Here is a 26,558-nt window from a genome sequence, read left to right on the forward strand (position 1 = left end):
AAAATGGTTTTTCTTCACCCCTGTTAGGCAGAGTTTTCCACCGGGGTTACTGTGGTGTGAAGTTGATGAAGCACAGGTTTCCTTTTGCCCAAATGTTAGCTTTTCCATGCATAAACTCATTATGGCTGCAAGTCAAAATCAGGCTGGGAACAAGAGGGTTTTTCTCCTGTTGGAAAGGAATCATTTGAGTTTCTCAACAGGACACTGCACTTAATGCTGAACCTTGCCAGACCAAAACCTGAAGCTTGAAGGTGTCACCTCACTACCCACAGAAGAGCCATTGCAGTCCCTTTGAGAGGCCCCACACAATTCTGTCATGGCTTTTCTGTGTGAATATCATGCCCACGTTGGTACTGTATCCAGGCCTACATATCTTCCATCAAAATTAATTCCAGGTTGTTTTAAGAGTCTTTAAAACATTGATTGTGCTGCCTGAAAGCCTGTTTTCCATGAGTCAAACTGCTGGGTTCAGGAGAAGCAAGAGCCACAGCTAAAAATGACCTGATAAACGCTTTTCATGCTTAATAACATCAATATTTGAAAGTGTTTAATGTCTTTTATTTCAAGACCTGCAGGTGAATCTGTTTTCCCCTGGGAGCTGGGGATTCCTCCCTTCCTGCAGAATGAGGGTCACGCTTCTAGCCCTGCATGCCTGCGGGGTAGAGTCTTCTAAGCTGTGAAATGTTAATGTGTATCCAGCTTTCCCAGTGAATCAGAACTGAATCTCAGCCATCCGTGGCATCGTGTAGTTAGTTTTACAGCAGAAAAACTCCAAACTTCGTGAAGTAGGCTAATTATTTCATATTTTAATCTCTGAAATTGCTTGGGGAGTTAGAATACTAGAATGAATCTCTACTGATAAATGAGTAGGCAGAGAGTCAGTAAAAAAAAAGCAAAAAATGTACGATAAATGAATTTGTCACATGCTTCAGCAATTTATCATTCATTTCCATAATTAATCACAAAGCTCTGAAATATATTGTATTCATATCATCTCTGTTGATACACCCACAGCAAAGGGCTTGGTTTTGTGAGCAAACCTACTTGGCTCAAAATTAAGGTAAAAAAATCAAAAGAAAAATTCCAAGCAATGCAGAAACATAGAGATCATGAAGCATAAACCAGAAAATCAACCTCTTGATCATTTTTGCCTTGCTATGGGCTGCACATGGGTTCAGGAACAGAACCTTGTGGCAAGCTGAACTATGTAATGAAGAACAATAATTGTGCTCTTTATTTCTCATCTCTGTCCCTTAACCTAGAGACAAAAATATGGACAATTGTGGCAGCCCATTGAGATTTTTCATGGTGACGCTCATTAAGAAAGTCCTAAGCTCTGCAGGTGTTTTATCACCATTGGGTCCTGGGGTTTTTTGTTGTATATTTTTTTACTTGTGCCCCTCCTGAGGAGCAGCTGGGGTCGGTTCCCAGCTCTGGCCATGTGTCTGACGGGGCTGTTGTGTTTCCTGTCCCTGGGCAGCCGCTCCCCGACACGCAGTACAACGGGAACCCCGAGTCTGTGGGGTACAGGATCCGGGCGTGGCGCGTGGACCTGCCTTCCCCAGCGCTGCTGAAGGTGCTGCCCGACCGCCTGGCGCGGGAGTGCACGCTGGAGGAGCTGCAGGAGTGGACCGAGTACGAACTGCAGGTCCAGGCCTTCAACGCCATCGGCGCCGGGCCCTGGAGCGAGGCCGTCAGAGGCCGCACGCGGGAGTCGGGTGAGTCCAAGCACAGAAATTCATCACTTTCTGCGCTTTTCTTCAGATTTTAATTTTTTAGTTCAGTGTTTTAGTGTTGGGTGGGGTTTTCTGCTTGCTGAACTGTGAAATCTGAAATTAAATTTCGAAAAAACCATCTTGAGATGCACTGCAGGCAAAAAGACATACAGATATTTGAAGGGTTATTTCTCTTTTTTTATTCCTACCTTGCTTTTATGCACAAACCTTCAGGTTTTTTATTTAAAGCAAACAGAACAACCTCTCCCTATTTCTGCCTCAGTGTGGACAGCACAAGGAGAAGCTTGTATAAAGACTTTTCTGGCTGAGATGCTCTCTCATGCCTCCTCTTCCTCCCCAGTACCCTATTTTCCCTAATCCTCCCCTTTTCCCCATCTGCTTTTAGCTTGAAGCACATTTTCTCACAGCTGTGGTTACCTGAAATTTCATTTCAAGCACCAAATAATTCTAAAAGGCACAAGTCATGTTAGAGAGCTGATTACCCAGAGAGAAATAAAATAATTACCTGAGCTTCTGATGGCACATTTTCAAACCTGCCTTCCAAAATTGTGTGTACAAGGCTGTGTAGACATAACCTGCTCACAGACCTGGAGCAGCAGGGCTGTATTGTTGAGCTGAATTGTCCAGGCAGGCACAGAGACTTCAAATATCAGAAGGAAGCTGTCACTCTCAGGCAACAGTAAATTACTGTTAGCTCAGGAGAGCAGTGAAGGTAGATACTGAAAAGCTGCTCTCTAGCTGTTGACTTCCCCAAAACTTATTTCCAGACCTACCCTACAAGCACATGGAAAAGTTATGTTGCAAGTTAGCAACAAAATGGATGACATGCAGTTGAAAAGTTTAATAATAAATCTATTTATGACACTTCTTTGTGCAAGGTTCAATGCTGATTTTTTTTCCCTGGTTGTTTTTGCAATTTTTCTTCATTAAAGAAGTTTTGGAATTTAATCCTGTGCATGCCTGATGTGTGCATGTCTGTGCCCTGTGTACCACGCAGTGTTCCCTTGGTGGGAAGCGAGACCAGGCACAGCAGGGTTTGGTCTGCTGGTTCAGATAACTCTGCTTTGAACTAGCCAGGGAGAAAGCTAAACAAAGTCATCCCCCTCCATTGAAGTGTTGCTCTTTGGGAAGGAGTAATTGCAAAGCGATTGCCAGAGGTATTTTAAAGAAGGCTTGTGCTGGAGTTAGAGATAGCACGACCCAGACAAAGCAGTTCTGTATCGTAATAAAAAGATATCACATCCTCCACTTTCGCCTCTCCGCTGCTCTTCAAACACTTCTTTTGAAATGTAGTAAATACTAAGATTAAGTCATTTCATAAAACCTTAGGATTGCAGTGCTCTTGCTCAGCATCTAAAGATCAGAGGTTACGCGTGGATCTGGCATTTTCTCTGGGAGTATTAAGAGAAGGTTGACTTGAAACTGATTGTGGGAGGCACACAGAACCTGGGATCAAAATAACACAAAGCTGTGATCTGGGCCGTAAGGACTCGTTTGGTTTTCTCCATGTGTTTGCTTTGATACTGACATCTGATTTCTTGCATAGAGCAAGTCAGGGCTCAGACTTTTGGCTGTATCTTCCTAGATTTAGAATATACAAGATGTGCTGGCTTAGCAGCAAACTGTATGAAAGCACTTCAGGGAATCTGGAATTAACCTGTATGCACAGTCAAATGGGGTTAAAATGCAAATAAAAGATATTTAAAGCTGGAGAGAAAGGTCAAAGCACTTTTAAGTCCGTCTTTGGAACTATAAGAAAAATTCCATTTATCGCTTATGTTCTCCAAGCACTTCAAAATATTTCTTTCTCCGTTTTATAGACACAGAGTCTTAGGGAAAGTTGGTTTGCTGGTGCTGGGGGTTGTAACCATCCCACACAGCTGGCCAGAGGTGTCTTGGCCAGGATCATGAGGTGCGTCATTGGCACAACTCCTGGTTCCATGTTTTATGCCATCCAAGGAGATAAGGAGTAGAGCCCAGGCACTAAACCAGGTCATGGTATCTGATGGCAGTGCAATCACTGGAGCCCAAAATCTTTATTGAAAATAAAGCTCTGTTTGAGCATTTGTTTGCTTTAGCTTGTGCAATCACAGCACTGATAGCTGAGCACAAATGCCAACAACAATAGTGGGGCATGTCATTACAAGTACTCACTGGTTTCTGAAGCTCCTGAATATATAAAACAAATAAAAACCAAAGAAACTATGAGGGAATAAATAATGCTGTAGGTTTTGGTAACACTGGGTTGAAAAACAGTTGAGAATTCCTAAAATGAAAATGTGGGATAGGACTGCAAGCAGCTGAAGGTGGAGGGAGATGAATTAGGATTTTTAAACAGGACAGGTTCTATCAATCCAAAATGTTTTTGTAATGTTAGAAATTAAATAGCTCATTAAATTTTACGGTGTAAAATAACTGCAGAGTAACAAGCTCAGTTTCCACTCAATAAATTGACAACGACAGTAGGTCCAATATAGAGAAAGCAAGAAATTGCAGAGGCATCTGATGTATTAGAGCAACCTTGGCAGGGCTGCTTCCTCTTAGATACAGACCCTGTTGCTTTCAAAAAAATTCATCTGAGATACACCTAACCCAGTGCCTTAATGGATTTTGTGCTCTTAATATTCAGCTACATGAATGTGTACACTTGTCTTACAGGATGAGCTGCTGTAGGAGCATGGTCACACATCCATGGCAAGGATCAATCTCCCGGTGCTTGGGAGTCTGACCTTCACAGAGCAGTTACTGTGCTGTGATGGAGCATCTCTTGATAATTCAAATGTGGTCCAGTGTCACTGTGGGAATTTGTACAAGCTGAGGATTTGGCCTGCAGTACCTAATTTTATGTGTGCTGCAGCTCTGCTACTTTTGCCATCAACCTTGCTGGAAATTTGCACTTCTTAGCCAATGTCAGATATACAATGTGCCACTTTAATTTTTGCTTTCAAAAAGAGCGAGGGATTGCAGCTTAAATGAGCTGCAAAAATGCAGAGAAACCACTGCATCCCACTCTCTAGCTTTCCTAGAAAGCCAGAATACAGACTAGCTTATTAAAACCTCCTCTTGGCCCAGTTAGAGACATAAAACGACATAATTTGCTGTACATCAGATGTGGCTGTGTCAGATGTAGAAAGAAGATGCATGATTTTAGATGCCAAAGTGGATAACCTTAAAAACTTGAGCTGTTATTGACATTCCAGTGCAAAGTGCCAGTAACTCTGTGATTTCCTACGTTTGATCTTGTGAAGTGCTCCGTGCTGGCACTTTGCTGGATTAGCTCATCGTTTAGTTTCAGTGTTTCCGGTTCATTTTGTTCATGCTCTGGGATTTTTTTGGACACTGTTGCTTGGCTTCTGTGCTGTTCTTGCAGGTTACTAATGAGAACTCAGCTTTTTGGAGCTTATAACAAAGTCTTCAGTGCAACAGTTTAAGGAAACCAGCATTAGAGAAGGGAGCTTGCAGAGGAAAGAGGGATTATGTGCCTCACTCACTAATTAGTCTTAGCAAACTATAATTTCTTTGAATCAGAGCTTCCTGAGAGAGGAGACGGGTCAGAGAAATGAAGGTTACCTTTCAATTCATTCTTAAAGGGTCGATCAGAGTCTGTTACTTGATAAAAGGGCTGGCAACAATAAGATCCATAAAATCACTTGCAGTTCCTGAATTCATATTAGAATCAAAATTCTCGACACTGAGGTGAGGACTGAAGATTTAAAGCTTGCTCAATGAACACAAGGATTTTTACCATTCAGGCATTGGACTTGGATTCCTTTCCAGTGAGAGGGGGCATTCAGCTTCTCTGTCACTGGGAATTGACAGAGGTCTGAGCTAATGAACTTCCTTCTCTCCTTGTCAGCTGTCCAGTGCCCCACCAGCAGTGTGACCATCCTCACCTCAAAGCCAGGATGCCCTCAGGGCTGGCCTGGGCACAGCCTCTCTACTTTCTATGGATTCAGGAGACTTCCTGGCTGCTGATCAAAGAGGAAAATAAATATTTGTAAAATAAAGTAACTTTTTCTCTTTTGAAAGGCCTCAAACCAGATAAAACAGAAATAAATGTGGCTGGAAAGGGCTTCTTTCCTCTACACGTCCTGGTTTCTTGCGACCCACCTCCACCCTTTCTCTCTCCAGGAGTGATTCATGTGGGAGTAGCTCTTTGTGAAGATCTACAGATAAAGTTATGGCAGCTATCCAAAGACATTCATGGCTCCTGGCAATCTATTTTCCTTTAACATAATTATATCCTTGTGGGGGATAAATCTGGGAGAAGATTTTTTAAAAAAAAAAAGACACTTCTGTGTTGGAGGGGGGAAAAAATTGGATTTCAGTCTGCTGCAGTGTCATGTGATGGTGCTCTGTTTCTTATGCCCCAAATAATTAGCATCAGGGAAATTGTTTCAGAAATTACCATCTCTGCCGTTAACCTTGAGTGCACCGGGGTGGGGGTACCACGTTTTGGGGGTGGGATTTTTCCATTTTTATTAATTCTGGTGTCATACTCATTATCTCATTCATGTTGCTAGGAGCTTCAGGAGCTCGCCTCCAAAACAGCAGATCTGTTCTTTCACTCGGACAGCCAGGAAAGCTTTCCTTTGGCAGAGCTTTGGGCTGCTTTTTGTGATATATTCAGGCCCTAATCAAGCTGTACTGTCCCCAAGTGCTTGTGTAACATAACTTGGTGAATGTTCTCTGGAGGTCTGACAGGTGTAGCAGGCTTTAGAAAAGATTGTACCCTTCAGATGCTGGAAATGCCATGGGGAAAAAATGCAAAAGGGCAGCATAAAATGTGAACTCTTAAAAATAGCCTCACATCCTGCTTGCATAACGTGACATGCTATTAAGCTTGCCTACAAAAGGCTGCAGTTGTGTGGTTCTGCAGCACTTTGAGTTTTAATGGCATGGGAAAATGCAACTTTGCTCTTCTCTGGAGTCAGAGAAAATTACAGTGTTCCTGTGCCATCAGTCCTAATGATGTTTGCAGTTTCATGAGAGCCAATTTAGCAACTGAGATGAAATAGGCATCTCTCATTGACACCGTATCAATCCCTGAAAACACTCCTGGTGTTAATGCATCCATCTCTAATTGATGTCTTGCAAATGTTGAGCGCTATCACATCATCAAAAGGCTGCATAGGTTAAAGAACTTCTTACTGAAGTGGGAGTGCTATCCAGGGGGGGAATCATTGCTAGCTCTAGACAAGATGTTACAATTTCCTGTCAGATAATATAGGAAGCCACAGGGGCATAAAACTTCTTGTTAGAACAGATCATGCTATAAGATAAACTCACATTCAGAGAGAGTTCTGGGTTTTGGCATAGGGAATAAAAGGTATGGTAAAGAAGTACTGGAGGATAGGCTTCTGGAGAAGTCCAGGAATTTAAACTTGGTTCTAATTACTGCAGATATATAGAATTTGAAATTTATTCATAGCTGTCAATATTTACTGTCTGTCTGTAGACACTGATAAGTATTAAACATTTAGCTCTTTACAAACATTGTCATTTCTGAGATGAACTGGCAAGAAATTGTGAGACAGGCTGAAATATAAAGATGATGTAGAATGAATACAAGAAGAGAAGGGATTGTCTAAAACATATTCCAGCTCTTTTGGGTCTGAATACTCTTCTATGGGATCCTGGAAGATTCCTGGGCTGGTAGGGAGATGGCAAAAAATTTTCTGCTATGTCTGACCTATTTCTGCTCTTTGGTGATATTGTGTGGTTCCAGTTCCCTCTGCTCCTCCTGAGAATGTCTCTGCTGAAGCTGTGAGCTCAACCCAGATCCTGCTGACCTGGGCAGCAGTTCCTGAGTCTGAGCAGAATGGTCTCATCCTGGGCTACAAGGTATGCAACTGGAGTTTCACACTCATCTGATTTTTAGTGCATTACCAGGACATGATTTTGTATTTGTTATGTATTATTCACCTGCTGGATAGTCTTATTGTTCAAAGTCAGCTGGAGAAGATACAGGAAGTGTGCTGGCTTTGAAAGGGGTAGTTGGTGAATGTTATCTCATTTTGTACTGGGTGATAAGGAGGAATCTCCCTCTCTCCACTCCTCATGCAACTTCTGTGTCTCATCCACATTTATCCTGCAGATCCTTTACAAAGCAAGGGATTTGGACTCAGAGCCCAAGAGCCAGACAGTGAGGGGGAACCACACGCAGTCAGTGCTGCTCTCAGGCCTGAGGAAGTTTGTCCTCTACGAGCTCCAGGTGCTGGCATTCACCCGCATTGGGGATGGGGTCCCCAGCTCCCCAGCAGTGACTGAGAGAACCAAGGATGATGGTGAGTTTAAGGGTTTAAAATAACCATCTTATTTGATCCAACCTTATAATGCAGATTTCTTCTAGTGGTGCAAGTGTGGGCAACAAATATTTGGATTTTGGGGAGATTTTTTTTTCAGCTTTGAACCCAAAGGATGTTGGCTGAACCTGGTATTAAACTCAGCAGTATCCCATTGGTCATGGGCTGAGAATCTGGCAAAAGCACAGAAAACCAGTGTCCCCTATTTTCCTCCTTCCCTGCAGCTAATGAAGAGGAAGAAAACTTCTAATATTGAACTCTGTCGCTTGGTGGAGATAATTTCTATTGAAGACAATTTTAGAGACCAATTATAAATTCCTATTGAAGTTCAATCATGCTAGGAAAAAAAAAGAAGTGCTGCAATTGAAAGCAATAAACAAATCTGGGTCAGACTGGACTGAAGCAAAGAGGTGGAATTTGCAACTTCAGTAATCCACTCTCCTTTTTTTTTTTTTAACCCCAAAAGAATGAGGCATTGACCTTGGAAGATGATCCTACAAGCTTCCTTTTGCAGCTGCCTCCAGCACTTCCAGGGGGTTCCCAGTGCAGTTGGGTTCCTGAAGGAACCCAAGCAAGCACTCCCTGAGCACACTGGTGTGGTGGAAGCATTCCTGCTGATGGAATTCTACAGAAATTTGGTTCAATTCTTGAAATATTTTTGGGCTTTGCAGATGCTAAAACTGCTTTTACTTTCATCACCTTTTCAGGAATAAATAGGTTGAGATCAGTGTGAGAGGCTTCTGTTGAAGTCTCTCTCATCAAAATCTTTTCAAAGTAATACTGGAGTAAACATTGGTTTACACAAATAAATTCATTAAGATAATTTGATTGGGCTGGAAACACATTCAAACTTCTGACTTAACACATTTTCCATGCAGTGCAGGGGAGGAAGGAGTGGGAGCATGTGGGGTCAGGAACAGGGACAACAACTCCCTGACATTTTTTTAGCCTTTTTCTCAGCATACTCCCTGTGTGTGGACCTGGCTTTTCTTTGAAAGGAAAAATAAGAAAAGTTACAGTTAGCAGAACTCTGCAGGGAGAGAAAAGCACTCAATGAAATGTACATATCAGACTGTAATGAGAAATACTTAAAACTGTTTGTTTTGGATAACCCCATTATAGCAGTTCCCTGCTTAAGTGCATGTTGGCAAATGAAACTAATTGTTCTTCCATCTCCATACCCCTGACATAAATATGTTGTGTCTCCTCTGGGCTCAACTTAATTAAAAGTATCACCAGGAGTAATGCAGGTGGAATTTGTGCTGAAGGGGAAAATTCAAGGATGGTAATGTATGAATTAGCATTTCCTCACCTCTTGAACCTGGGCTGGTCAGCGCCATTTGTGTTAATGTGCCTCTCACCTGCCTCAGGTTCTCCTGCTCACACCTCAGTGTTTAAAATGCAAATGTAAAGTCAGGAAGCAGTTCAAAGCTGGTGCTGATGACACAAGGAAGGGATATTATTGAATTCCAACAGGTATGAAATGGATTCAGCTATATAACTCTCTGTAAAGACAGCTTGGTGTCTTGCTTCGTAGTGTGTTCTCAGTTACACCAGAGGTGGTGCTGCAGTGAGAAAAATCCTACAGAGCTCAGAGCTCATGGTGCAGTAAAAATCCAGTGTAGGGTGCACTGGTCTTTAATGTGTTTGGTGTCTGAGGGTGTTGGAGGCCTTTATCCATGGACAGAATGTATATTTACATATAGAATAAATTATATTGTGCACATGCACAGGTGCTTCCAACCACTATCGGAGAGCTACAGCTTAGGTTGTAATTCTGTATGGGGTGAGCAGAAAAGCTGTGGTCCCTGTGATGTGCAGTCCTTGGTGCCACAGCTGTGGTCCCTGTGGTGTGCAGTGCTTGCTCCATGCTTTCTGTGTTCCTTGCAGCCCCCGGGCCCCCCGTGAGGATGGTGTTCCCCGAGGTGAGGCTGACGTCCGTGCGCATCGTCTGGCAGCCGCCCGAGGAGCCCAACGGGATCATTCTGGGTAAGGGAGAGCAGCAAACCCCGGCCTGGGAGTGGAGGGATGGAGATCAGAGCAAGCTACAGCTGTTGGGTTTTTTCCTTTGCCTTGCACATAAGTAAATCTCTGGCTGAAGAAAAGAAAATGTGCTGCTGTCAGCTGAGGGGCTGTGGTGAGGGGACCAGTCTGCAGGGCTCTGTGCTGTGGGCTTTCATTGTCATGGACATATTTTCTGAAGAATACTTTTGCTGGGATTTTTCTCCTGAGAAGCTGAGAGGCCTCAGAAATGAAATGTAAACAATAACTATCTGCTGCTGTGGAATGCAACAGGTGCATCTTTGATTGGTCTCATGTAGATTGTTTCTACTTGATGACTGTTATGGTTTAGGCCTGGCAAAGCCAAGGCCCCCATAAATATACCTTTTACCTGATATCTACTGTGAGATGTGGCCAGGAAATAAGCAAAGCAGGCTCCAACTTAAACATAAAGAGAAGTTTATTAACTAAACTACACACACAATTACTAAACTACACACACAATTACTAACCTACACACACACAGGGGAAAAAAAAACAAGGAGAATGAGAACTACACAGAAACACTTCCTTATCCTCCTCCCACCAAATTCCCAAACACATTTACATTTCCAAAAAATTATCCACACTCGGTCTGGCACCACCCTTTGGAAAAAAAAATCAAATCTTCAGCTCATAAGGGATAGACGGAGTCCTTCCTTGTGCCACGGACTTCTTGTCACAATCAGCAATCCGCCCGGAGTCTTGCTATCTCGTGACATCTCCTTTCCATGCCGAGGTGCTCTCACCACCTGGCATGGGATGGGGCAGGGGCCTGCCTTCAGGGCCTTTTAAGAATGCCTCGTCTCGTTCCAAGTAGAGTACAGTCACATCCCTGGGACCTCTGTCCCCCCCCCATGTCTTCTATACCCCCTGGGGCCGAGGGGTCTCAAAACCAAACTCTCTTGACGCCGAGCCTCCGCTTCCCCCTGCAATACAGCCTCTGCCTCACCAGGAAACAGTCCATGGAAATACAACAAAAAAGAGTCCAGCAAAAACTGCCACTCCATCTTCCTCCATTCCTTCAACATCTCTCTTCTCCCTTTGCCAGACCCTCCTTACTGGCCTAATTTTCTTCCTTCATCTTCCACTCCTGTCCCTTTCCCAGGAAAGGCAATGTTCTGCGAAGCCTTCATTCCCCAAAGGGTTAAAAGCTCTCCCAGGCGGCCGGACTGCCCGCTGCCCCCCCCTTTCTCCTCCCAGCCGTGCTGCCTGCCGGCACATGATATCAAGTTTCAAGATATACAGTTCGAGCACGGGCTGCATTCTCTGGGGGGGGGGGGGGGGGGGGGAATAAACTGGTCGCTCAAGGGTCTGCCACCCTTCCTCCGAACCCGGGCCTACCGTAGATGGGCCACGTGGCTTTCCCCTCCCCGAGCCCAGCCAGCAACTGGGCCGGGGGAGAGACTTCTTCACGCCGGAAATCCCAAGAGGACTCCGAAGGCCAAGAGCCCTGCTTTTAACCCCTTGAGTTCGTAGTCTCAAGAGACGGATCCAAATGTCCCACTGGTCAAACTAAGTGCCCATCTTAAATTCCAATTACCCATTGGTAATCACAGCAAAACAAAATATCCCAGATGTCCCATTTCCGGTCAAACCACGACAATGACCAATCACAGTCCAGCTGTCTCTGACTCTGGCCAGTTACAAGATTTTATTATCATTCCTTTCTATTCCTTTCTAGCCTTCTGACGAAATCCTTTCTCTCTTTCTTTAGTATAGCTTTAATATATCATTTTCTTTTAATATAATATATATAATAAAATAATAAATCAGCCTTCTGAAACATGGAGTCAATATTCTCATCTCTTCCCTTGTCCTGGGACCCCTGTGAACACCACCACATTTCCTGAGCCAGAATTCAGTGTTGTTCAAGGCCCCATGTCTGAATATCATCTCCTCCCATCTGCATTTGGGTTGGTAACCTGTTTGGCTAACTGTTGGGAAAACTGCCTGGAGACCTGGATTTTCCCCACCTTTGCCAGATACGCCCAATGTTTCAGTTTTATGTGTGCTTCCATTTTATTGCTTCCTTGAGATAATATGTCTGACAGGTCATGAGGAGTTAAATCCTATTTGCCCTTTCATCAAAGGAAAGAGAGGCAGCAAGGCATGACAGGAATTTGCAGAAAGCCTTCTCACCTTCCTGCTCTCATAGCTCTTGGGTTGCCTTTGCCATATGTGCACCAGCCACTGTTGCACTTAAAGTGTGAAGACTTTTACAATGTAAGAATCTATTCCTGCCTCTAAAATTAACGCAGCTCATAGTTACCAAGCAATTTAGTGTTTTCTGCTGCTGCTGAACACATTTTACAGCAGTTCTGGCTGGTGAGTAAAGATTTGTGTCTCAATTCTGAGAACAGAAGCAAAAGCTTTTGTTTTTATCTAGTACTCAGTCTGCCAGGCCTTTCTGCTTCTAATTTCACTGCCATCATTCAGGCTCACATGTTGGCTTCCAGCAATATTCCCTAAAGCCTTCCTTGCTGGCTGGAGGGTGCCTGCTTCAAATGCTCCTGCAGAGGTGGCATTGCTTTAAATACAGATCTCATCCTGCATTGCACTGAAATCTTGAGTCAAGAACTCAAAGTGTTTGCTCAGGTGTGTAGTTTACCAAAGCGATCCTGGCATCTGAAGACACAGGGAAATCATCAAACAGCATCCAAAGGCAGACTCTGCAGGATGTTCTGAGCACGAGGAGGAGTCTGTGTGAAGCTTGGCAGTGGTGAGCTGCCAGAGATGGATCCACGCAGGGTTTCTCTGCAGCTCAAGGAAGTTTGGCTTCCAGGTTGTCTTGTGGGTTTGATTTGTTGCTTTTTTTAAGGAACTGTGTGTCCTAGAACTTGCTCTCAGCAGAGACTGAGATTTGAGTCACAGGATGTGGTTAAGGAGGAAAAAATATCATTTGATAGGAGTGATGAGAAAACACAAAAGACATTTTGCTCCCCCAACCGTGTTCCAACCTCTCACGTTGCTGCACTTTGTCAGCCTCATTTGGTGGAGTTGCTGCAAGATCAGTGGAGTAGGAACTCTCCTTTATTTTGTCTTTGCAGAGTGCTTGGTGCAGTGCATCCCCTCCACAACTGGTTCTTGCTCATTGCTGTTATAGTGATGATAAAATCATGCAAACAGGGGTGGAAGGAAAGGGAAAAGCTCTCCCTTAAAGAATCTTTAGCATCTTTATCATGTAGACCATTGTTTCTAATGTCTTCCATGCCCAGTAAGATATCCCAGGATACTTCACACAGTCCTTGACTACTCTGATGCTGTAACTAAGTCAGCTCATGCCCCACTGTTCATTCCTGCTCTTTCCCACAGTACACTTCCAGGTCAGCCAGTCCTCCTTTCACAAGAACATTCAGCTTTTTCTCTTTAAGTGTGATAATTTGCAGATGCCTTTATTGAATTTCATCTCACTGATTCCAGCCCATCTCTCTTCATTACCCAGATCTCTTTAAATGACACTCATGTCCTCTAAAGTGTGCACAGCTTGGTTTCATTTTTGGAGTTTGCAAGCAGATTGGCAATTCCATCAGCGAGGTCATTAATGAAAGTATTAAACAGGACCAGACTCATTCATGAGGTCTCATGAGAGCTTGCTATGTCCTCCCAGGTTGTTAGCAAATCATTGATAACAACATTTTGTATTTTAAGCGTTCATTTCAAAATGTGTGATGTTTTTCTTAGATTCTGTTATTGTGTTTGCTTTTGGTGGGACTGTGTGCAACCATATTAAAGCCTTACTCAAAGTCAATGTGGATCATATCTACTCTTCCCACCTGGCCAATTACACTGTCAAAATGGAAAACAGATTATTTGATATTTATTATTTGCTCCAATCAAACAGATATTGGCTGTTCCCTGGCACATTATTATCCTCATGGATGCTTGTATATTGACTCATATTTTTTTCCAGGTTCTTTCTGTGTATTGAACTTTAGTTTGATTTGTCCATAATTCCTTTAGTCGTTCTTGTCTCCTTTTAAAAGATGGTGTACTCTGTTTGCCCTTTTGTAATGTTCTGGGATGTCACCTGTCGTCCACAAGTCCTAGATGAGAATGGCTAATTATTCAGAGATGGCTCCATCTCTGCAGGGCAAATTTCATCAGGCCTTTCTGACTTGATTACATCCAGCTTAACTAAATATTCGTTAACCTGTTCTCCATTCCAGCCTGCATCCCTACTTACATTGTTGTCACTTTTAATTTGTGTGGAGGATCTTGTCAGTACCAACTTCTTGTTGTGTGTGAAAATGCAGCAATGCAGGTACCAGCCTTCCTTCCCTCTCTGCCTCACCTCTCTTGTGCTCATTTTTTATCTTCCTGCTGGCTGACCTGTTCTCCTTCTCTCCCTCAGATTTCTAATGTATTTATGAAATCTTTCTCATTGCCTTTCCTTCCCTTCAGGTGATAACTCACTTTGCTCTTTGGCCGTTCTGATTTTGTCCCTACATGCCTGTGCTGTCTATTTATACACTCCCGTAGACCTGTGTCCTGTTTCAACTTTTTGTCCAATTCACTTTTGATTTTCAGGTCATTAGTGAGCTCTGAATGCAAACATATTGGCCTCTTAACATCTTTTGTCTGTGTTGGAATAGTTGTACCATATTTTTTGTGTCTTAAAATGGTCAGCTAACCTGGATTCCTTTTTCCCTTAGAATTCCTTCCCAGGGGGATGTTACCTGCCAGTCCCCCCCATCCACCTCTTTGAAGTCCATTGTCTTTATTCCACAGTTCTCACTTTTATTTTCTCAATGGTAGAAATACTGAGGTTCCTGGAAGAAGTAGTTAGCTGCCAAAGAGAGAAAAAGGGAAAATTGCTCATGCTGGGTACTTCTGTGATCTTTCCTAAGAAGTGAACCGTGCTTCAAAAATAGATAAAAACTGTGTGTAGCGTTCTGAGGAAAGGCTGCAAATTTGGGGAGTTTTGGGGTTTTATTTTTTCCCTGTACACTTTTTACATCTCATTACTATAATGAACCTCCAAAACACCACTCCAACCCTCTGGTCAAGTGCAGCAAAGTGGAGTCATTGGGAAAAATAAGTGAATATAATTTTGTGTGCTGCCCTTCTATTTACTCCTGGGGCTCAAAAGAAAAACCACTTGCTTTGCAAGAGCAGCTTATACTCAGAGTCTTTGAACTAATGTTCCTGCTCTGGCTGCCTTGTCCTCTGAGCATACACGCACCTTTGCAGCTAACATTTTTGTAATCTATATAAAAACATGTTCTAGCATTTCAGAGAGAGATTAGCAGGATGAAATACTGGCAGGCACCAAGAGGGAAAACCACTTGTTTGTTTGTTTAAATATTTTACCATGCAAGACTGTGAGATGTTTCCCTTTTTCCTTCTGGGAATGTTCCTCCAGCCATCTGAGGTTTCATTCTGTCTTCCTCCCTGCACTCAGTTCAGCCAGCACCCACATAGTTCCTTCAAATACTATTAAAGATAAATGAGGCATTAATGTGCATTTGTGCACTTCAAGCTATGAGCTCCCCCTGAAAACGAGAGCTTAACCCACGTCCTCCCAGGCCCTGGTTAGTATTCCTCACGGTATCCTCGTATTTAGCATTTACCTGGAGCTTATTGCAAAAAACAAAAAAAAGTGTAAGAACTCCGTTGAGAATTAGAACCAAAATTGGATGTAATCCATGTTTGCAAATTCCTATTTTGATCCCGGGCTGCATTTGCACACCCGCTGGCCCTAAAACAGATAAGCAGGAAAATCAACAAACTGGATTGCTGCTCCGCCGCGCCAAGCGTAACCTCGCGGTATCGCTCAGCTCTCCCCGAGTTCTGTGACAAATTAATAATTGTTTGTATCTCAGCTGCACCGTGGCCTGCACCAACGGGTGCTGTCACTTCTTGAAGGGCTTTGTATGGTGATGAGCTTGAGAGCTTTTTGGTATTCATGGGGTGTTGTCACCCTCCCGCTGCCTGTTTGCTTCGGGGAATCCGGCGGCTGTGTTGCGGTGACCCAACATTTAACAGGCAGCTGCCATTTATTGAGTTTGGGAATGTGCAGCTCATGGAACTGCTTGCACTTGTGCAAAAAGCTCAAAAAGATGCTGAAGTGACAAATAAGCCAAGTTTTAATGAATAAATAAACTCCTGAAGACTTGGTCTTTTCGGGAGGGTTTTTAATGCTGTTTTGGCCTGGTTAGTGGCAGCACTCCCAATAGCAGAAGGGATTTGGGATCTAATGCTATATGGCAAAAAAGTTAAGAAGATAATATGAATTCTTATTGACCATCCAGATATTTCACATTCTGTAAAATATTCCTTTCCCCAAAAAGTTTGCTCCAATCACCTTTTAAAGGTTATACTTTCATTCATAGCCTTTGATTTTTAATTTTTTTTTTCCTCAGATATCTGCAACATCTTATTGTCATAATCTAGCAAGGAAAGGAAGCTGCTCATTCCTCCACTGCAGCAATTGCCTGTTATAGCCCTCGAGCATACATTAATTTCTCTTTGAACACTTTCCATTTACCTCTATTGATTTGCCTCGTTTGATTTCACTTAACATTTCCTTTCTTCTCCTATCCCTTGTTGCTGAAATTCATCAACTTAATAATTTTATCTTTTTGATCTTGCATTAGCCCTAGTTATTATCCAAGTTGTAGTTTAAGTTACTGAGTCTTCTGTGCCACTCAGAAAAAGTAAAAGTAATGCTTTTTATGCCAGTCTGGATCCTCATTGTCCCAAACTGTCTAACAGGAGATGCAGGGGTCAGATTTAAGTACTGGGTGTCTCTTAGGCAGGTTGTAGGTAGCAATAAAAGTGAGCTGAGTTCAGGTGTAGAGCTTGGATATTTGCCTTGGAATCAGACCTATGGAGGTGTTGAGTTTCTTAGGAAATCTGTTAAGGTGATGGCTCTGGTCATGTAAACCCAGGAAAACAGATATTTCCTCAGACTTTGAGCCAACAGCAGATGTAGGAGGGGACAGTGAAAGCTGATGCTGTTTTTCACAGGGATGCAAGGAAAGGGAGTTTGCAGAGCCTGTCACAGAGACAGGCTCTGACAAGTGATTTCCTCTTTCTCACAGCTAAATTAATTATTTCACTAGCCACAGACCCACTCTTGTGTAAGATATTGTAATGGCCTAGATATGTATGTGTTCCTTGGCCTAATCTGGGTGTGTTTGTAATTGCTTTCCAGCATGACTGCCACCATTTAGTAGTAAATAGTTATCTTTCTATTCCCCCCTTACATTTTAACTACACTTCATATTTTACAAAGGTTTAGAAAAGAGAGGAAATTACTCGAAAGGATATGTCCCAGATATCATACTTATCTTTTAATAACTGGATAAATCAACTTTTCTATTCTTTTAATGTTCTCTGTTTCCCTCCAGGTCTTATTCTTTGCGTCTTATATCCCTTTATCAAACTTCTTTAGCCATCTTAGTTGCTTTTTCCTTCATCTTTCTTGCTTCTGTAAAAATTTCCCTAGTGCTTTTCTTTGACTGTTTTTTCCTCCTTGTTAAGATCCTGCACTGGGGTTTTCACTCCCGCGTTCTTCACATCAGTATAAACAAAAAAGATCATATATATCAGTTCCTTCTCTCCATTGCTCTCTGTCTTTCTGTGGACTTTTAAAAAAGATTAAAATATTGCGGCATTAAGGGTACAGAAATACTTTGTTAAAATATATTGGACCAGTAATGGAAAAACTAGTCCCATGGATAAAAGGAGATAATTTGCAGGTGAAAAAATGAAATGTTGAAAGTGTAAGACCCCAAGACTTTGCTGGGATCTAAGCATACTCAGGAGCACTGAAAAATCAGGAGACTTTTTAATTGATTAGAATAGAATGGAACAGAACAGACTATTCCAGTTGGAAGGCACCTATTACAATAATTAAGTCCAGCTGCCTGACCAGTTCAGTGCTGACCAAGTTACAGCATTATTAAGAGCTTCATCCAAATGGCTTTTAAACACAGACAGGCTTGGGGCATTGCCCACCTCTCCAGGAAGGCAGTTCCAGGCTTTGACCACCCTCTCTGTTAATAAATTCTTCCTCATATCCAATCTGAACCTTGGCTGAAGCAGTTTTGAGCCATTCCCATGTGTCCCAACCAGGGAGATCATAGCACCTGGATAGTGTGGGTTAGCAGCAGTCCTTGGAAGCCATCTGGTTCAACCCCCCTGTCATGGGCAGGGCAGGGACATTCTCAACTAATAAAGGTTGTTCTGAGCCATGTCTAACCTAACCTGGAGTATTTCCAAGGATGGGACAGCCACCACCTCTGTACCAGTGTTTTGCCACCCTGGTAGATCAGCACCTCCCTCTCCACACCCCCTCCTCAAGGAGCTGTGTGGTCACCCCTCCAGACAAGACGAGCCCAAAGTCCTCAGGCACTCCTCATAGGACATTATTGCCAGCCTTTGAAGAAGTCTAAAGCTCTTCACCCAGCTGTGGAAATGTTCCTGTAGGATTAAACCAACCACAGCCTGGAGGAGCTGGGACTGAAGCCACGAGTGCTCGGAAAAGCTGGGTCACTCCTTGAGGTGTCAGTGCAAATTGTTCCACATGAAGCAGCCATGGCTGCTGCCCCATGTCCCCAAACAGCTGCCAGGGAAGAAAGGACAAGGAAACCCTGGTGCATCATCAGTGGCACTGTGAGAGTCAGCACAACAAAATTAATACCATCTGTATCCCAATTAAATTCCACTGTTTGTGGCAGAGTGCGCCACACGCGAGCAGCATCGATTCCAGGGGCTGCACGAACTCCAGGCCTTTCCTGTGAGTGGCAATGTGGCAATTGTGGCATGTTCACAGTGGGAAATAAATGTCATTGGGTTTTCTCTAATAGCCATAGGTAAGATCAGCCCCTCAGATTTCATGCACTGACCTTCCCAAATGAACCATGCCAGGTTTGGCTCCCCTTGGTCTTGTTACAGCCAAGATGTGGTGGGAGTTCAAACTCTAGCTGGGATATTAATTCCATGAGAAAGAGATGGCTCAGGTGCTGCAGACCTCTTTTGTCATTCAGAGGGTGAGCAGAGGGTTGGCAGAACTGTGCCATGACTGTTTTGTTTTCAGCTGGTTTGATTTGGATTTGTTGGCTGTGTAAGTCTGTGGAGCATTTAATCATACATTCAGCTCGGGCAATAAAACCCCACATCAGTTCTGCTATTAATTGATTTTGGAAGTCAGCTGCTGTACTGGAAGTTACCATTGAGCTCCAGAAGTGAGAGCCTGATTGAATTGCTGGGTTTACAGAATAGATTTGAACATTTGGCAGACCCTCTTTGGGGGACAGTTGTCGCTAGTGGTGCGTAAGAACCCTGGAAACCCTCCTTGCACAGTGGAATCATTAATAACCCAGGCTAAACTGTGAGCTCCTGATTGTCAGGCAGGGTGGAAGGGGGGTTATCACTTACAGGCATCAGCAAAATTGATTATTGAGACCTGCCTGGATGAAGCAGGACCACAGAGCTTGCAGGCTCCTTCCTCAGGCTCTGGGCAAGGACAGCAATGCTGAATGACAGAGGGTGGCTTTATTGGCAGTTCTGGCACTCACTGCTGAGGGAAAAGCACTTGCAGAAAGGAGGAGCAAGCTTTGACTGGAGCAGTGTGAAGGCTGCTTGGTTTGGTCAATCTAGCTGCTGGAGCTGCAGCTGAAAAACCTTGAATTTGAGCCAGTGCTGAAACTGGGAGAGGGCAGAACAACCTGTGAGCATGGGTTGGAAAGCTGGAACTGGAGCGTTGCTTTGAACCACCTCAGTCAGGTGACACATTACACCAACGCTGTTCCTTTGCTTTCCAAAAAGGTGCTAGAATGCCCAGGAAGGATTAAACTGGTTTTGCCTCTTGTTGGCCTAAGGAATGGAAAGTGAGCTCAGTTTCATGGCAGTTGTATCCAGCAGAGCCTCGTGTGCGAGTGATTTCCTTTGTAAGGTGTGTGGCATCTGCCAAGAAGCAGAGTTGTATAACACCAAAGGCAGTAAATTACTTTTCTCCCTTCAGATAAGCATGCAATTAGGATAAACTAATAGTGCTGGTGCTCTTTTGTCCCTGCTGGAGAAGCCAGCTGAGCCTTTTCCCCTCTCTGCCTGCAGGGTACCAGGTCGCCTACCGCCTGGCCAGCAGCAGCCCCAACAAGTTCACCACGGTGGAGGTTGGCTCCACAGTCCGGCAGTTCACGGCTACAGACCTGAGCCCAGAGTCAGCCTACATCTTCAGGACATCTGCCAAGACCAGGCAGGGCTGGGGGGAGCCTCTGGAAGCCACGGTGATAACCACTGAGAAACGAGGTAATGCTTGCGAGCCGTGGGTTCAGGGAATTTCTGTGCCTGTCCTGGAGCCTGCACTGCGCTTTGGGGGATTTTAATAGCAGGCTGCACCTCCTCCTTCTCACCCCATAAACCTGCCCCAGTCCATGGCAGCATCATGATTTGAGAAAGCAAGGCAGACTTTTATGAGACACAGTTCTTCTAACCTGCCGGGCTGTTGGAATTGATTTTTCCATCAGCTGCTATATTGGCCATGTGCAGCCTCTTTTTGCAGTCAGATGGGTTTCTTTTTTTTTTTTTTTTTAGCTCTCTCGTTTTCTAGAAAGATTGCAATCTTAAGAAAGTAAGTGATGGATGAATTATATTGATTAGGGAACGCAAAATGAGAGGCAGTGGTGTTGCAGAATTTCTCCACAGCTCCTCCATTGTGCCTCAGCCCTGACCTAATGTGTTTGTAATTACTCTGGCCTTTCGCTGCCACACGCTCCAGCAGAGCCTTTGCATCTGGATTGCCCAGACTTTTTCTGCTTCTTGCATCAGCCATTAAATGGCTGTTTGCATCCTGACTCTCCAGGCTAATTCTGCTCTGAAGGGAATCTAGAAGGTGGCATTTATATGTGTGTGTAAATGAAACCAGATGCTTTGATACCAAATGTACCAAAATGTGAAAGACGTGTAAGGTATTACAGGATCTGCTCTGCATCACTGCTTGTTTTTAATGCTTTGACTCAAGGAACTGCTCATTCCTCCAGTTTTAGAACTGATCTATAGAGCTTCAGTTAAAAAATTTGCATTTTCTACTTGTGCAGGAAGATTTTTAATTTTTTTTTTTTTTATTCAGAGCTAAAAGAGAATATACTGCTGGATATTGGTGGAGGACCAGAGCGTGGGTTTTTCCCTGGTCTTGCACATAGGCCATGTTCCTCTGCAAAGAATGTATCTGGTCTCTTGAGCTGGCAAAATCAAAACAAGCCAGGATAACTCTACCAGCACCTCTGGGTTTTGTGCTATGTCTGGATATTGATATTTTTTGAGTAAAATTCTCCCTCAAAATCTAGAACCATACAACTCCCATGCCTTATAAAAGTCACAGTTCAGAGAAGAGCACACTCCAGCAGGTCACCAGGCCAGACCTCCACAGACATCTTTCAACTGTTGTTAGAATTTCTGTGTGTGCTTGTGGGCCTGCTCTTGGTGCACTATAACGCAACCAATGACATTTGCTTTTAATTCCTAAAATCTGTCTTCCTTATAAGCAATCATTTGTTTAAAGTCCTTTCTACACCTTGCACATCATTAATTGCAAGAGTAAGGATCTCCCATTGTATTTGCCAACAATGTTTCCCTCATTATTTTTCTTGTAACATTTCTAAGAAGAGAGGAAGTTGATGTTCAGCTACCAACAGCAAGAGCATGTGAGGTGCATTTCAGCTACTCCTGGCCTGTTTGGTTGGGTTTAAAATTTCCTCTGGCAAAGCTCTGCAGGTCATGTGCAGCCTTCCCAGTGCATAACAGTGCAATCCTCAGAGAAAGAACCTCTGGAGATGTATTAGGAAATTGGAAGTGCCTCTGCTAAAGGTACTGTCCATCAAAGAGATTTATCAGCTCAAGGTTTCTCCCACCCTGTCTGATTGCTGTCAAAGGAGAGGTTCAAAGCCTGACATGTGGAGGCTTCCAAAAAAAAAACCCACCATGCCAAAAAATGTGAGTTCTCAAAGCTCAGAGCCTCTCCTGCTCAATAAAACGTGCTGAGCTTCCCCAGACTGTGCACAAGGATGCACAACAGCTCAAGGCAGAACTCCCAGCTGCACTGTGGGAACAGTGACCCCTTGTTGCTATCAATGCTTTAGGGTTATCTTGAGTACCCAAATCACTGTGTAACATGATCCCTTTCTCTTTTTGATGGACAGCTCTGCTGGGTTTCTACGTGCTTTGGAACCACAAGTTTACTGATCTCATATAAAGTATAATGACAACAATGTGTTTTCTCACATCAGCAAGAATTATAAAAGGGGATGATAAAGAAATTTATCCAGTGCAGCTATTTTGCTAACAAGAAATTAACCTGAAATGTGTATCCATGACAATAAATATTCTAGAATTAAAAGATATCTAATTCCTGTTAATAAAGATGTTTTTAATATCCTCATGGACCTTGATACTAAGGTAGACAGACACAAAAATTCTCTTGAAAATTAACCAAATTAGTCACTCTTGTCCTTGTAAATTCCTTGGTTAATCCCAGTATAAATCTTTACATTTTGCAGTGATGCCTGTGATTTATAGATCCCAAGTTATATTGTGGCTATATTCTCCAGAGCCTCTACTGCAGTGCTTTGAATCTACACTTCAGAATAGTCAACATTGGTGATCAGGGCAGAACTGAGTTAAAAAACTGAAATGTAGCAAGAAATTAAAAGTAGTCTGTAGAGTCATGTGGCCTTACAAGCCTGCACTGACAGTCTCACCTTAGCATTTGCTTGTGGCTAAACTCCCATAAATAAACTCTTTATACTAATGGGTTTGTACAAACAGTCAGGGAGTATATCCTGCAACACGGGAGATTTTAAGATCTCCCATTAGCAGCAGAAAGAAACCAAATCATGGGAGACTGACTGCAAGATCTGACCTGCCCAAAAGTGCAGAGCTTATCAGCAGAATGTATAAAATCCCTGCATGACTCTCCCTCCCTGGCATGGAATAACCCCACGTCCCTGTCTCCGCCTGTCAGTGTAAGGCACTGACCTTTCACGTCGTGCTGCTGCTCGCAGGCTGCTGGCACCCAGGGCTTCCTCCAGCTAATAGCTTACAAGTCTTTGGGCACTGATGTCAGCGAGAGCAGGCTGCAGAGAAATGCCAAAACATGCAGGAAATGGTTGTAGGGGCTGGCAGGGAAATGAAGCGCTGGCCGCACGGAGCTGTGAGGAATCAGGCAGGCAGAGGTGTGTTTATGGAAACAAGTGCTGATGAAGTTGAATTGAATTGCTTCTCAAAAGCAAGTCACTGCGGTGTCTCCAATCAATTTCTGCTTTATTACATGCCACACATTTTAATCAGAATCAATAATCTTCATGATAAACAATTAAACAATTATTCCTCACTCTATAGAGTTTCTCTATTGAAATCGATGGAGTGCGGAGACGCGGTGACGGGAAAGGAGATCTGTAATGAAACAGTTGGGGGCTGGCATGCTTACACCTGCATTGCCATTCCCTGCTCATCCCAGAGGTGTGAGGGTAATTACTCTGGAGAGATCTCCCTCAGCACTGCCTGGTTTGACTTTGCAGGTTCAAGGTTAGTGGGTATGAAGGGAAGAGTTGGGGAGCTCTGGAAGGGACGTGCAGCACGAGCTCCAGCCCCAGCTCTGTGCTGGTTCCAGGCTGGGGTTTGGAAGCAGCAGCACCAGGAGCTGCTGATGCCTCCTGGTTCCTTGCCTGGTACAGGAATTCAGCATCAGCTCTGTGTGCTTGGACTCTGCCACACAACAGCCTGTTCCAGCCCACCTCTTCCTCTTGCCTCAGCAGGGGGAAGGGGACCCTGCATAGCACAGAGGGAGCAGAGTTCCTGGTACCAAGGAGTAAGAACAGGTTAAAAGGGGAGCTGATTTACAAACAGATTCTGTCAAAAGAGGAATTGCAGCCAGAAGCACAGCTGAGTTTCATTAAAGATTGCCTTGCTTTGCTTGGCTATCAGTCCTGATGATTCTTCTTTAACCGGCCAGGTCAAGACCCCCCCAAGTTTGAGGTCTGCTCTGAGGAAGGTTTATATCCTATGGTGACCTTTGATGCAGGCAGATAAGAATCAGTTTTACTGCTCCCCCTTGCAGTAGAAGGTTAAGGAATGGGATGGTTGTATACTTCATGTGGCAAATCCAAAAATTCAATTCCCTTTGGTTTTGCCACTGTTAAAATCTGACAAGATTGTCTCATTTTACATTGTTTTGAATTTCCTCTCAAAGCAGCTAAATTATGGTTTGATTGCAGAGCGACCAGCACCTCCCAGGCAGGTGATGACCCCCCAGGCTGACGTGTCCTCCCGGAGCCTGGTGCTGACCTGGGTCCCTGGCAGCGATGGATCATCTCCAATCCGATACTTCACAGTCCAAGTGCGGGAGCTGCCACACGGGGACTGGCAAACCTACTCCTCCTCCATCAGCCACGAGGCCACATCCTGCCTTATCGAAAGGTACCATGTGATCCCAGGCTAGCACAGAAATTCCCACACTTTCCCACTAGTTAGGAAACCAAAACAAGCCTCACTCAGCTTCATGTTCTTTTTGGGGGAGAGAGGTTAAGTGAGGCCGCTGCTCCCATTTTAGAGGTGGTGTTATGAACAGCAGTTGAGAGATTTGCTGAAGGTCATGCAATAAATCTAATTAAAGTTGGACTGCAGTGCCTCTTTTTGAAGCCTTTCTTGGAAGCTCAACACCACAGATAACACTACTCAGGCTAAATCATATGTAGCTACACAGTGCTCTGTAAAATACAACTAGTTAAAAATCCTTTCAGTAGTGACTGATGTTAAAATCCACTCCGAATGCTGCATTGCAATTATCTCTATATAAGCTTTTCCAGATGAAATGAGAACCATTTTTATCTGTATTTTCCATACTGAAGTTTATAGATAGCATCAGAATGTTTAAACTTTGTTATTCAGGCTTCATTATATCCTCTGCAATACTGGTGTAATTAAAGTCCTTGTAACATCAGCAGAAGTAATTGAATGTCTACGAGCAGGTACTTGTTTTGCTGTCCATTTCCTCTGTTGACGAGCCAGTACAAATCAGATTATTTCTAAAAGGCTGTGAGCTTTAGGTTTTAGAATCAGATATTCCGAGCATTCAGAGAGAGATTTTTTGGGTCTGTTATTAAAAGCATTAGTGGCTGCAGTATATGGCAGCTCACTGGTTGTGTGCCAGGATCTTTCCATTCAAAACCTGCAAAAACAAGAAAACCATCTATGTCACTTATACTTGACATTGGCATGACTGAAAACAAAATATCAAAAAGGATGATTCACATTAATCAAGTTGCTGTAGGTAAGTGATTCTGTCCTGTTAGGGTGGCACTGGTGAAAGAGATTTCCTCTCCCCCTTGCTAAAAGCGCTTTCCTGTGGAAGTCCAGAAGAGTCATGGATGTGAGAGTGCTGCCCATCAGAATGCATTATCCTTGTTGTTTAATCATTCCTTACAAGTAACTTGGGTTTGTAGTCAGTGTTCCATCTGCCAGTGGATGGTTAGACACTACCAATTAATTAGTGAAATCCCCTGTAAGTTACAGCTCTGCATTTCAAACCTCTGCCTGTGACTCCAAATGCAGCCTTCCCTTCACCTCCCCTGCCAAGCCAAGACAGAATCATCTTTGCAAGGTTATGTCAGCTGGAAATCACTCTTTGCATATCTTAAAGCACCACATAGATAAAAGAGCTGCAGGGAACCTGTTGTCGCAGTCTTTATTAAATAATCCAAGTAATGGCATTAATTTGGGATTCAGCAGGAGCAAAATGCACTGATCAAGTGGTGTGGTGTAGGGGATTAGTCAGGAGCTGGCACTCTTGAATTCCAGAGCCTGCTGGGCCCTGGCTGACCCTGGGCACGTCTCCTGCCTCCTCCCCACCTGTCCTGCCCATCCATGCTCAGAGGATGGGCTGGCCCAGATGGCTTTGGAGGATATCTCAGCAAAGCACCTTGAAAGCCAGGCTCTGCACAGCCATGCAGAACTCAGATAGCAAGCCCCAGTTGTGGGTTGCTCCATGAGCTGCAGCTTCAGGTCTGTGTTCTGGTGGTCTCATTTATTCAGCAATAAATGAGTGTGTCTGGAAACTCAGGGCAGGGTTCATCTGGGAAGGTGCTGATGGCAGAGGCGTGGGAGCCAGGGGAGACTGCAGAGAAGAGGTGATGGGGAGAGGAGACAAACTGCTCAGTGACTCTGGTGGGCAGTGGGCAGGTTCTCTGTGGAGGCAAGCTGTGATGAGGGAGGGAGATTTCATCCCCTTTTCAGCCTTGTTTTCCCCATTCCACAGCTTGAACCCGTTCACCTCCTACAAGCTGCGAGTGAAGGCCACCAACGACATCGGGGACAGCGACTTCAGCGCAGAGACAGAGGCGGTCACGACCCTGCAGGATGGTAAGGGAGGAGGAGGAGAGGCACACTGGGGGCTCCCCAGGGCTCCTGGAGCCACTGCAGGGTGTTCTCCATGGAGGCTGGAGTGAAAACCAACAGCCAAAGCGGTTTTGTC

General features: G+C 44.0%; 1 protein-coding gene across 1 annotated transcript in view; it reads left to right on the forward strand.

Moving 5' to 3' along the window:
• The window catches only part of SDK1 (sidekick cell adhesion molecule 1), a 382,632-nt gene that overhangs the window by 301,743 nt on the left and 54,331 nt on the right, over positions 1–26,558 (forward strand). The window contains exons 25-31 of the mRNA XM_054270739.1: positions 1,481–1,718; positions 7,465–7,580; positions 7,834–8,023; positions 9,932–10,030; positions 20,147–20,341; positions 24,304–24,505; positions 26,343–26,446. Of these exons, the coding sequence (XP_054126714.1) occupies positions 1,481–1,718; positions 7,465–7,580; positions 7,834–8,023; positions 9,932–10,030; positions 20,147–20,341; positions 24,304–24,505; positions 26,343–26,446 (1,144 nt within the window). The remainder of the gene's footprint in view (positions 1–1,480; positions 1,719–7,464; positions 7,581–7,833; positions 8,024–9,931; positions 10,031–20,146; positions 20,342–24,303; positions 24,506–26,342; positions 26,447–26,558) is intronic.

The sequence above is a fragment of the Melozone crissalis genome, unplaced genomic scaffold, assembly GCF_028551555.1.
Source record: "Melozone crissalis strain CALT ecotype California unplaced genomic scaffold, PUWL_Pcris_2 ptg000012l_1, whole genome shotgun sequence".
Classification (NCBI taxonomy): Eukaryota; Metazoa; Chordata; class Aves; order Passeriformes; family Passerellidae; genus Melozone; species Melozone crissalis.